Consider the following 12,682-nt stretch of genomic DNA (forward strand, 5'->3'; position numbering starts at 1 on the left):
AGTTCAACTTTATATCATCCATAAACATCTCTGTTTTGGACACCTCGTCCAAACAAATGCTCACAGCATTAGTCTATGCAGCATCCAATTTTATGAAACTATAAAAGTTCCTTGCTGTTAATTACAGAGACAAATGTCTCATCACACATTTGGTTACCAGATAGCATAATTAGTTTTCTCCATTAACCTTTCAGATATAAAATTTGATTTCCAAGTTGAAAAAAAGAACCCTTGTAAAACCCGTGGAATTCAAATAACACAGTATATTTGTACATGCTTGAAAAAAATGCAGTATGAAGAAAACAATTTTATGGATTCTTATTTACAAGGACACTGATTGTCTGGAATGTTGAAAGAAAATCTGTCTATACTTCTTAATGGTTTTAAAATATATGATCAAATATGCATTTACTAAGCTGTCCTTTGTACAGAAAGGAGGCACAGTAACCTGACCATGAATGGCATGTGCCCCTCTATCTCTTCCCTGGATGGTGATGCAGCTGAATTGGTCCATCACAGCCTCTGTCATGTGTTACCCCTTCACCCGGGCACCTGAGAGAGAACAGCGAGGAGAAGGCACCCAGTCTACAACAATGCAATAGTTTCCCTCTGCTCAAACCTGAAGGACCCCACGCCCCTGCCCTGCTAAGGACCACACTCTAGCTCACAAGTGCCGAGGGCGTTTCTGACTATCACGATACCTGGGGAGACGCTCCTGACCTTTGTGTATATTTATGTCGCCAACAGTCAGAGGGTGAGATCCAGACCTCCTTCAACACACAGGACAGTCCTGCCCAAGGAAACCGTCTCAGCTTAACAAACTGTCCCACTGGGATCAGCTGATAACTGGTGGCAAATTACATTTTAACATGTCTTAACGTGGCATTCATTCATTTATTCAAAATTAGTGCTCGAGAGTCTACTTGGTGCCAAGTATTGTGTACTGAAAACACAGGAAGCTCAAAGTCTTGCCCTGCAGGAATTCAAGCTGAGACTCAAGGGGTCAACAGAGGATCTTAGAGACAAGGCAGCTGGGAGAGGTAATTCTAGGCAGAGACCAACAGAGCAGATGCCAGGGCCACGGGAGTGCAATATTCCAGGGGCGGCTTTACATCATGCAGCGCTGTCTTCGAGGCCCTGGGGGCGGGGGCTGGGATACACACTATGGCTTCCCATTCCTGAGTTAAACTTTGAAAGGGGGACCACCATTAACCTAATACGAAAGAAAAAAAATTCATAATGAAGCATAAATGTTCCATTGTCAGTGTTGGTGCATTTCATTCCTGATGTGAGGTCCAGGTAGCCACTAAGAAGGATGAATGGACTTCCACTTCATGGAGCCAGGATGGGAGCTTCGAGGTAAAAGAGGTGAATGGTGAAGCTTCAAGTGGCTGATCTTACTACTTTATTTTTAATTTGAAATCGGGCTCCTCTCTCACTCACCAAGCATCCTCTGGTGTTTGTGATATAACCAGCATGGCGCTGGGTGGTGGGGACACAGAGATGGTCGTTAGGAGGACAGAGACAGACATAAACTGGCAGTACCTTTGCTTTGGTGGAGATGCTGTGCAAGGAGAGGGGAGAGGGAATCAGAGAAGACTGCCTGGAGGAAGTTACATCAACTTGGAGTCTTTAGGGCCAAGAGGGAGCCAAGCCAAGAGGAGGGAGATGGTGCAGGTGTGGGCTGCAAGCAGAGAAGGAGGTAGTGCAGTCACGGGGGCGGGGGCAAGGAGTTAGAGAGAGGAAGTGGGGCCCGTTGCAGGAATAGGAAGTGGTCTGGTGTGGCTGCAGCCCAGGAGGTGGGAAGGGCAGTGTCAGGAATAAGCCTGAAGCAGGCAGCTGGCAGTTCATGCCTCGTCTTATCTGTCATCTGAGTCCCAGCCTGAGAGCCCGAGACCACAGGAGGGGCAACCCTCTGCATAAATACTGCAGGTGCTGGCAACCTGTTACTGCTGTAACATTCCTTCCCAGGTAGCAGTCTCTCCAACAATCTGTTACTTTTAAGAACACCGCACTTGCTGTGCAAAGGTCCTGGGTCTATTTTTAACTTTGAGAGGCGAGACACACTGTTCCCAAGTCTTTCTTTCACCTTACGGACAGCCATATTCCTTTCCTCCAAAAGGAAAAATCCATATTCCCATGGGAACCAGGGAGGCTAGCTGGTTAATACATCTCCTTAAATTCTGTTCCTCATGGAGATTAATTTTTTCTTTCTTTCTTTTTTTTAGTAATATGCTCATGACTGGTGCAGGAAAAGCAAACTCTCACAACCTATCATGCATTTCACTCACAGAGCAGTTGCTGACCCACACTGAGCTTTTATGAGAAAAAGAAAAGGTTGGGGGGCAGGATCCCTCCCAAACAGGACATTCACCAAGGTCTGCTGCCGTCTAATGCACGGATTTTCTTAAATCCAGGTAGAAAAACTTGCTGTATACGCAGCCTGAGAACTAAACAGTGGGTTCTAAACATGGGTTTATGAACAGGGCAGGGCTATCTTCAGCCCCTATATAAAGTTGTGCCAAGATGACAGCAGAACACGGAGCCAGCAGAACATACGTTATTTTTCAGTTTTGGTTTTCAACACGTTGTTGTTTTCATATGCGAGCTCCTCTCCTTTTTGGTCTTTTCAAGATTCGAGGGGGAAAAAATAGGTTTCAAGTTGTCTCTCACCAATCAACATCAGAAATCCCCAATTTCTACGCTAGTGGCGTACAATATAAAAGCCTCTTTGGTTAAATCAGGCGTGTTTTCGATTGGCTTACTAAATGTCTCTAAAATCTCAAGACAGTGGTAAATTTTAAAGAACTTCGGAGTCCTACACGACAGTATCTGGTATATTCACGCAATTAGATAACGCAGACTTGAGTACCTGTAATTTGGGTATCTAGTGGGAACAAAATGCTGTGCCAACTGGTCTAAAGGATTCAAACCAGAATCCAGGTCCCACTTGCTCTGTGATCCTCCAATTCACACGAGCGATGGTGCAACTACAAAACCACAGTTCCCTGCAGGGAGCGTTCAGGGTGGCATGGAGCACAGGAAAGGCATGTGCAAAACTGAGTCACACAGGCAGTCCGTGGTGAGTGCACAGAAGAGTGGTGTTACTACTTAGCGCCGAGGTGTCCTGAAGAAAAAATAACTTCTAATTCGGAGGAGAAGGGAGAAGGGGATAAAAATAAGAATCCAGTGTTTTCTAGTTTGAAAAAGTGTTGCACCATATAGGACTTCTGCCATACTCTGGGGGAACCTGATGAGGGATTTGGGACCAACATCAGTATTTTATTATGTAAGATAAAGAAAACCGTCAAAGGGGGGAGGGGATAGCTCAAGTGATAGAAAGCATGCTCAGTATGCCCAAGGTCCTAGGTTCAATCCCCAGTACCTCCTCTAAAAATTAAATAAATAAATAAAAACCTAATTACCTACCCCCTCCAAAAAAGGGGGGAAGGTAAAGCTCAGTGGTAGAGCACATGCTTAGCATGCATGAAGTCATGGGTTCGACCCCCCAGTACCTCCGTTAAATAAATAATAATAATAAATAAATAAACCTCATTACCTGCCCCCCAAAAAACAAAACAAAATTTTTCTTAAAAGAAAACCCTCAAGAGTTTTGTTCAAGGGGTGCTGAACTGTTAACCTGAGATTCAAATCTCAGCTAATCTTCGTAGATGTTAAAGGAACCTTAGTTCTTTCTTCCCAAAGGGTGCTGGGTTTCCCCACGTCGAAGCTCTCAGCCACCCCTTTCCTTCTACCCCTTTCTCGCCTGGAAGTCCTACTTTGCTGGGAGCGGAGGACGCCAGTTGGTTCAAGGGAGGTGAGTTACATCAAGGTTGAAGATGGAGACCCAGATTAGGGTCAGACTGTGGATACTTAAGACTCAGTTAAGGGATTTCAACTCGATCCTAGGATCCTTGAGGAGGCAGCTGAGCCTCTGAGCAGGGCAGGGGATGCTAGGCATACTAGGATCAGCCCGTGTGGGCGGGACGGGAGAGGCAGGACAGGCAGCTGTGACGTCATGGAAAGAGTCCCCAGCTGGGACCCAATTGGCAAGCGTGGTCAACGGCTAATTCCTGTGTAACCTTGGGCCAGTCACTGTCATCTCTGAGCTCAGCTTCCCTTTTGTAGAAGGGACGTGACACCTACCTCACGGTGCAGTTGTGATACTAACTCGTGATGATGCATGAAAGCACGAGGCAGGCCCAACAGCAAAAGCTCCCACACTGGGCAACAAAGTCGGTCGTCTCTAAGCATGACCAGGCCCACCTCCACAGCTCCAGAAGAGCACGTATTTACGCGCCCTTACGGTCCAAGAAGCCATCTGCGCTTACGTCTCCTCAAATCTGCCTACGCTCGTTTCTGAAGCCACTTTTGGACCCACAGTAGAACCAGGTACCCCTTTAGTGCTGCAGGAACACAGAAACCACCCTGACCAGAGGCTTGGGCACCCTGGGACGTGGGCGCCCTGACATTTCTGCAGAGGCCTGCAGAGGCGGGGGGAGATGGTACACGCGCGGGAGCTCTGGCCTCCTTTACCTGCTTCCAGCGGCCCCGCTCCCCTTTCACCTTTGTGCATATCGGGGTCCACCTGGGAGTCCGTTTGAATGAACCTTTTAGGCGGCTAAGGGCGTGGTTTTGGAGACAGACCCTGGTTTGCATCCTGGTTGTGTCACTGAGCTACTTCGTGAACTCCTCAAATTCCGCATCTGTAAAGTGGGAATAATAATGCCTTTCCTGGGACAATTATTGGGGTGACACACAGAGTTCTCAGCATGGTGCCGGCACCCAGCAAATGCGATGGGTGGCTGCATTCCTAACTCCAGGAGACAGCGTTCTGTCCCCTCCACTCCACCATCAAAAAGGGAGAAATGACATGAAAAAGGTCAGGGACACGGGGACATGGTGGGGCCATGGCTCTGAGGGGGAAGCTTCAGGGAGGTGAGACAGAGGTGAAACACTCTTGTTTCCAAATGATACTGCTTTTGGAGGTTCTTATTTTTCCTCTCTGGCGCTCCTTGGACCTTCATTCTACTTGAGGTAGGTTCTCACTCTTGGAACTCCAGCCACGGAGTTCTGTGGTGGTGAAGCAGAAGGGCCCAGCTCCCTCTCCCCCTTGAAAGTCTCCAGGCCCTGGGACTCTGGGTGAAAAGCCTGTCCACTTCTCAGGTAGAAGGACACTGTGGTCACAGGCTAACTCCCTAACCTGGAAAAGTGGGTACGAATTCTTCGAGTGTCACCTCTGAAGAGATTCTGGGGACCCTGGTGCAGGAAGCTGTCATCAAGAAAGCCACTAAAAAAAGAGATTTAAAAAATCAGAGATCTCAACCCTGCTCACCTGGTGTGGCAACTGCACCCTGTGCTTTGTCTTTGGAAAGTTGTGTAACAGGCCTGAATATTCAAATGAGTAACTGGGGGGAGGGTGTAGCGCAAGTGGTAGAGCACATGCTTACCATGCATGAGGTCCTAGGTTCAATCCCCAGTACTGCCTCTAAAATAAATAAATAAACCTAATTACCCCCCCCCAAAATGAAACAAAACAAAACAAAAAATAGGGGGGTGGGAAATGGGGGGTGGGAAGGGATAGACTGGGATTTCAAAATTGTAGAATAAATAAACAAGATTATACTGGATACCACAGGGAAATATATACAAGATCTTACGGTAGCTCACGGAGTAAAAATTTGACAATGAATATATGTATGTTCATGTATAACTGAAAAATTGTCCTGTACACTGGAATTTGACACATTGTAAAATGATTATAAATCAATAAAAAAAAGTTTATAAAAAGGCAATTAAAAAAACAGAAACAAAGGAGCAACTAAGCAGGACCCGGCATGTAACTGGAGCTCAATAAGCATTTGCTGAATGAATAAATGAATGAGACTAAACACCTGAAAAATAGACGTTTCAAACTTATCTACTAAAATAGTAAATCTATAAGTTAAAAAATCTCATGTCTAAAAAGAGATATTATGAAATGTCTGTATTATTGCTGGGAATAATAAATTAACTGCCTCACTAGAATACTTTCTAAAATACCCTGCTGCCGGCTGAGGTTCCTCCGATGAGCCTGGGACGGCCCGGCTCAACCAGGTGGAGGCAAGAGCTCTTTCGACAGGAGGCGTCGGCTTACTCCAGATTCTGCCCCTTACGAGCAAGTCGCTCAGCTCTGAGGCTCAGTTTCTTCCTCTGGGTGATGAGAATAACAAGGTCCACCCTGGCTACGCACAGGTCCGCTGTAAAGTCATCAGACACGTACGCAAGCACTTTCTAGACTATAAAGCGCAGCCCTCACTCGAAGTCCCCCCTGGTGATGCTCAGCTCTCTCCTGAGGCTCACGTCACCCATCCCTCCTTCCTCCCTGGAATCTTCTCTGGTCCAGATTCTTCCTGAGTTCAAGGTCTCGCTTTTTCAGAGCTCTCCACCTTTCCCTAAGTGTGATCCTCCCCTTCCGATCTGCTTTTGCTCATTGCCCTGAAGGCTCGTGTTTGGGGTCTGTCATGCCTGCACCATGCCACGGGGTGTGGACAGCTCAGGCGGACCTGCGTGGGGTCCCAGGTGTGGCACTTGCCACTTGAGTGACCTGTGGTGGCCGAACTCACACCTCTAAGTCTCATCCACCAAACAGGGATGGCAACGACTCTCTCTCGTTTATTTGGAGTAAACGAGAGAATTCACATAAAGGACTCAGCTCAGCGCCGGGCACACAGTGAGCGCTCAGACAACCAAAGCTCTTCTGATGACCGAATTTTGTTCCTTAATCATGTCCTGAATTTGTCTTCTCTCCCCACCAGGATTTTAATCCTTGTGAGCAGGGTCCCCGTCCTATCCATCTCTTTGGTTTCTCCTGATCCCACTCCCATCCCAGAGAAGTGCTGAGTTCATAGTATTTTCTCAAAAAAACAAAAACAAAAACAAAAAACAAAAAACACCTGTTGAATTGAGCAAAATGAATTAAGCCGTTTTTCTCCAAAATTGGGCTCAAATCTTTACAGTGGCCCATCCCAGCTGGCTTGACAAAGCCAGTGTCCACAGAGTAAAGGAACCTCTTCTGACCCTACTATCAAGTTCAAAGTGTGCGAGGAATGCCCAAAGCGCTCAGCCAAGCCAGTCACACTACTGAGTGTCGGATGTGCTGTTAACCAACAGCCTAAAAATATTCCAGGGAAACTGATTTGAGGTGGGAACCTCTGCCAAATTCTGGAGCCTTCTCCTTCCCAGAGACATGAACTCTGATCTCATAGGTGCAGAGAGTATCAAAGATAACACACGTTTCAACAGAGCAAATCCCACACAGCATCCCAGAGCCACGTTTGAGGACCGCGTTATAGGTGAAAACAGTCCTGGTGTTTTGTTAACAGACCCCCTTGGACGTCACAAACCCCACATGGAATTCTACAGCGTGGTAAGTAATATTACAGACAGACTGCGGCCACTTACAAAACAAACATGATTGACACTTGGGTTTGGAGAACAGTAACTATAAACTAAAGAAAGGTCCATCTTATAACATCATCAGCAACAGAATTCTGAACTTCGTACGCTATCAGGAACTATCCTCAAGGACTCTAGAAATCAGGTTTGCATAATCATTTGCTCTTCTGCTTTTTTTTTTTTTCTTTTCTTTTTTCAAATTGACCTGAAGATCACAAAATAGAAGCATTCTTTGGGAACTATACTGCACTTTCCCCAGAATGAGTAAAAGACAGAGAAATAACCCAGGCACACTTTCATGCTGTTCAGTCTTTTGTCTCAATGTCTAAGGCCTCTTGGACCAACAACTTAGAAACATCCCAAGCCCGTTTACTGTTGTTCTCTTATCTTCCTGGACTCGAGCTAGGAAATGTGACAGCAGCCAGGCCCGCCCTTTCGAGAGTTTACCTGTCACTGAATCCCAGGCACTAGAATCTCCCTGTTCTGCATCCTTCACTCTCTTGTGCCCAGAATTCACTAACTGTGTAGTGTCCTCACCACCCTCCAAGTCACAGCAGAAAGCGGGGAAAAGCCTGCTCTGTCAGAGATGAACTAAACCAAGGACGTGACGTTCCCTCTTTATGATAAACATACATGTCCTACTAACAGGGAAATTCTTCATTTCAAATGGTTAAATTGAGGGGTGCTTTGATATAGAATTCCAGCTGATGAAAGTTTGGGGAGCTGAAAAATACAGAATTCTAACTGAGGATGTTTAAGGTATTCTGCAGGGTCATGGTGTTTCGTTTGACTATTAACCTTTGGGTTTTAGACCTCTTAATAGTAAACAGGTGCTGAGAGAGTGCTGGCCTCAGGCACGGTCTCTGGATGGAAAGATCCAGGTGGGGAAGAAAAGCTATTACTTCCCTCCTATTTTACCCCTATTTAGTATCTGTTTGACGTCTCAATCCTTTGCCACCCACCAGTTCTCTTCTTCAAAGCAAAAGAGAGGGAACATGCCTCCGTGCGGTTTCCACGTTGTTTTAATTGGCAGTACACTGGATCTGAGCACCAGTCCTGCTTCCTTAAGACCAATCAACTCCCCCAGAGATGTGGCCATTCTGGCCCCTACTTTTAACCACTCTTGCCAGGACCGTCTCCCATCTTCTGCTTCCTTGTCGTGCGGTACCCAGCTCTCATGCTCCTAGCGGGGGCTTGGGGAGATGTTCGGGATGGGCAAGGTAGAAGCCACATGCCGTGATCCACCCCCACTCCGACTTCGTGGGTACTTCACTCTTAAGGGCAAAATCCTCGATCGTTTAATTTTTGGCTCATGGTCTGCAGATAACAAACTGCCCAGGCAGGGTCGCTCAGGCACAGTATTTGTACCAAAAACATCACTTGGAAAGAGAGGCATCGTTTTGGAGGGACCCACTCATCCATCATGCAGCTGCACTTGTCGGGTGGTTTCAGAGGTGCTCTTTGCTCTGCGTGGCCCTGAGGTGAGCTGGGAATGGCGAAGAGGAGGGGAGAGCAAAGCCTGGCTCCTCTCTGACCACAAATGTTGGTGTGAAACAAACACAAAGTCGGGAAAATGAGGAGTGGCTCACTGATAACTTGTCCAATCAAGAGGTGGTTAGGCGGACAATCACCCTTTTATTTTCCTTCTGCTTTTTGGTTGGAGAGTTAATTTAATTTTGTCATGGCAGGATTAGCAACCAGGCCACGGAGGTGAAGGGACGTCGTTATAATAAGACAGCATATTAATCCTCTATCCCACCCAAGGCAGAGGCAAAACCAAACAAATAGCAGCTTCCTGGAAATTGAATTTCTGTTATCCAGATGTCAAAGATGTAATACCCCAATTACACAAACTACTGCCAGTGAAGCATGCCAGCGAATATGCAATGGAGATGGGGGTGAGCGCTGAGCCACAAAACTGCACGGTCAGCATCTGGCTCCGGGAGCGAGTGATAATTAGCGCTGTGTGTAGACACTAATAAACATTTATGTCTGAAATTACAACTTTTAGCTTTGTTAATAAGGGATATATTGGCAATCCGTAAAATAAAAGGTCTTGAAAAGAATGTTATACATTAATCCAAGGCAGACATTTCCCGTTCTGGCATAACCTTTTTTTTTTTTCCCTTCCGCCTAATTGCAAATGGCCACGCTGTTTTGCTCAGAAATTAATTGACATAAGAACCTACCTAAAAAAATGGGTTGTGTCTCTTTGGCCTCCCCATTAACATCGCTGCTGAATTCTGAGACCTTATATACTTCGTGGTGATAATCTGGGGTGAGAAAACAACCAGAAATTAGAATTCTAATGGCCTGCAAGCTACGCATAAGCAAGAAGGACTGGAATCTCATTACAGATTATGTACACCCTGGACTGTAATTCGTAAATGTAATTTTCAAATAACACAGCTAATCACCGGCAGAATCTGCAGATCCCCAAAACTTTGCTTACTCTGGAGAAGTACACAAACCTGAAATCATGACTTTGACTTAAGAAAACACCCTGCTCGCTCACGCAGATTTCACAGGAAATTTGGCCCACAGATGCCAATTACATACTAGGTTTCTTTTCTTCCAAATGACAAGTATGTTTATAAGGTGAAGAAAAAACCTTGCCCAATCATAGGCCAGGGGAAGAGACCCAATTCATCTCCACAACCCATATTCATGAGTAGAGGAACGGTATGCTTCCGAGTTAGCTACCTGGTACTCTCAGTTTACCCAGAAAAAAAAATCCCAGCCTTCAAGCAGCTTACAGGCAAGCACACATGAAAAATACCGATTTGTTATTTCAAATATAGTATAACCTGGATAAGAAAGCAAGATTCTCATCTTTCACCCAAGTGAGTCTTGCATTCAGTTAGTGCACTTTAATATGCAATCGTTTATGTTCTAAGAACGCACCTGCAGAGAGAAGAATCAGACCTATAGTTTTGTTTTTTTTTTTAAAGGAGAAAGACAAACTTGCTATGTCAGTCAAACTTTAAAACACAGTGTTTTACAAGCTTCTCTACTGCGCTTTGGCAATTCTCTGTTTCTAAAAAAGTAGGATCACTTAGGCAAGAAACTAAAGGTTCTTTCTTAACAGCCATTCCCTTTTTGGGGCCTTCAACCTCACAGGGCAAGGTCTACAAAACACTCTCACTTTTACGATAAAGTAGTGAGTTCCCTGAGGTCAGACATAAGAAAGCAGCCTACATTCCAGAATGAATCAGATAGATCAAGAGGCCAGTCATATATGAAAAGATTTCTGAAGTACAAATGACTGAGAAATCAACACTATTGGGGTGGGGGGGGAGAAGTACACAGGAAGAGGGGAAAGCCAAACATTTTAAATACGTAAAACTATTTCAGGCCTTTTTCATTTAAGAGTATCCAAACTAAATTGGAGGAAACAGGTTATGAGTAGAACTTCAAAATGTTCATAACCAAACCATTTTCAGACTAACCGAAAGCAGGCTTGATTGAATCTACATCATCGTTAGCTAAGCTTAGCTGAAAAAGCTCTGTTACTCAAAACTGCCCTTCAGTTTTCATCAGCTTACATGCGACTTCTCCAGGTTGTTAAAACAATCGCCTCGCTCTCTCCTCTGATGCCAATGCTAGATAAAACAACAGAGTGGACAGGTTCTGTGGTTCGGTTTTGACTGCATGCTGATTCAGAGAAGATATTTAAACAGGATCGTTCTCAACTCAGTGTAAGGACTTGTGACATCAGGATGAGAAAAAGTTACCAGCTTCTAATTTAAGGTGACTATTAATGCACAATGCGTTTTGATGGACATATTTTTTTACGTCTGCCCTTAAGTTCTTATCGTTTTTCAAAAGTCAGCTCAGGAAAAATACAGACTCTAACAAGGCACTGAACACAGACAGGACTATTCAACTTTCCCCTCCCCTGGTACAACAAACCCAAACCCAGAGACTGCGGTGTGCACCTGTTAAATCGTCAGGGACTGGCTGGATTTTTTTTTTTTTAACGATACTTATCTGGCTGATAAGTGATCTATTCTAAAATACCTTTCCAGTTCAAATAACGTATCCAGAAAAGACGCTGAATGTCAACAATTCTTATCTGGGCTTGCACACCTAATGAGCTTCTTTCTCGATCTTACAAGAGCCACCACCACCTTTTCCCCCTTCTCTTTAGGGGAAGAAAAAAAAAAAGAACCCCAACCACCACAACCATTGGTCCGGCGTGGTGTCCGCACGGCCTAATGGAAAGGTTCCCCCCCCCCGCCCCCCGCCGCCGCCGCCGCCGCCGCAGCCGAGCCACAGGAGTGGAATACCCAAGAAGGCTCTCCGCTCCCCAAGTGTCATTGTTTGTTAATTTCCTGATGTGCCCTCCGACTTGTTTACGCGGAACAACATCCTGCCTCCCCCCCGCACAACTTTCCCCGCCGCCCTGCGTGCGCGGCCGCAGCCCCCTCGGGAGGGGGCCCGGGGGGACCCCGGGAGTTGTCCGCGCGGCCGGGGCGAGGGGCGAGGGGCCGGGGTCTGTTTACGCGACGCCAAGTCCTCCCTCCGCCGTCCGCACGCCCCCCGCCCGGCCCGGCCCGGCCCGGCCCGGCCGCCGCTTACCTCGGCTCACCAGTTTGAAGCTCTGGGATTTCCTGCTCCTCTTCCTCTCCGAGAACTCCATGGTGCCGCGAGCAGGCAGCGCAGGGGCTGCGGCCAGCGTGGAGGGTCGGAGGGAGGGACGGAGGGAGCGGCGGCCGAGGCGGCGGCGGCGGCGGCGCTGGCTCTTGTCACCCGGCAGCGGGAGCGCGGGGACCAAGGTCCGTCTCTTGGATCCGCAGGGGGGAGGCACAGGCAAGGGAAAAACCACTGGAGCCCGCCCGGGGGCTGCGGCCGGCGGGGCTGGGCGGGAGGCGCCTCCCCGGGAGAAGTTGCCCCCTCCTGGCCAACGCTCAGCGCGCCCCGCGACCCTGGCTCATCCCCGGCTGCAGGGCGAGAGGCCGCCGGAGCCGAACTTTCCGTTGGGGAACGAGCTGGGGGCAGGGAGGACAGGGAGGGCGGGCCGGGGCTGCCGGCGCCCTGGGCACTCGCCGCGGGCCGGCCTGGGCGCAGCTCCGGACGCGGCGGCGGCGGCGGCGAGCGCGGCCCCGGGGACGCGGCGGGCGGGTCGAGGGCGGCGGCGGCGGCGGCAGCGGCGGCGGGGTGCGAGCCGGGTCGGGGCGCTGAACGCCCCCGCGGGAGGAGGGGCGCGGGGAGGAGGCGGCGCCGCCGGGACCCCGGGGCCACC

At 47.9% G+C, this 12,682-nt stretch overlaps 1 protein-coding gene across 8 annotated transcripts in view; it reads right to left on the minus strand.

Moving 5' to 3' along the window:
• BEND7 (BEN domain containing 7) overlaps window positions 1–12,435 on the minus strand; it is an 80,736-nt gene extending 68,301 nt beyond the window's left edge. For 2 of the 8 annotated variants that reach the window (XM_064479519.1, XM_064479522.1), the window contains exons 1-2: window positions 12,019–12,430; window positions 9,627–9,710 (exon numbers count right to left, since the gene is read on the minus strand). In XM_064479519.1, coding sequence (XP_064335589.1) covers window positions 9,627–9,710; window positions 12,019–12,079 — 145 coding nt within the window. In that variant the 5' untranslated portion in view covers window positions 12,080–12,430. Of the gene's footprint in view, window positions 1–701; window positions 855–9,626; window positions 9,711–12,018 lie in introns of those variants that run through there. The other 6 variants (XM_064479520.1, XM_064479521.1, XM_064479527.1 and 3 more) reach the window with 6 other exon arrangements.
• Between the last annotated feature and the right edge of the window lie 247 nt (window positions 12,436–12,682).

Source organism: Camelus dromedarius, chromosome 26 (assembly GCF_036321535.1).
Source record: "Camelus dromedarius isolate mCamDro1 chromosome 26, mCamDro1.pat, whole genome shotgun sequence".
NCBI classification, from domain to species: domain Eukaryota; kingdom Metazoa; phylum Chordata; class Mammalia; order Artiodactyla; family Camelidae; genus Camelus; species Camelus dromedarius.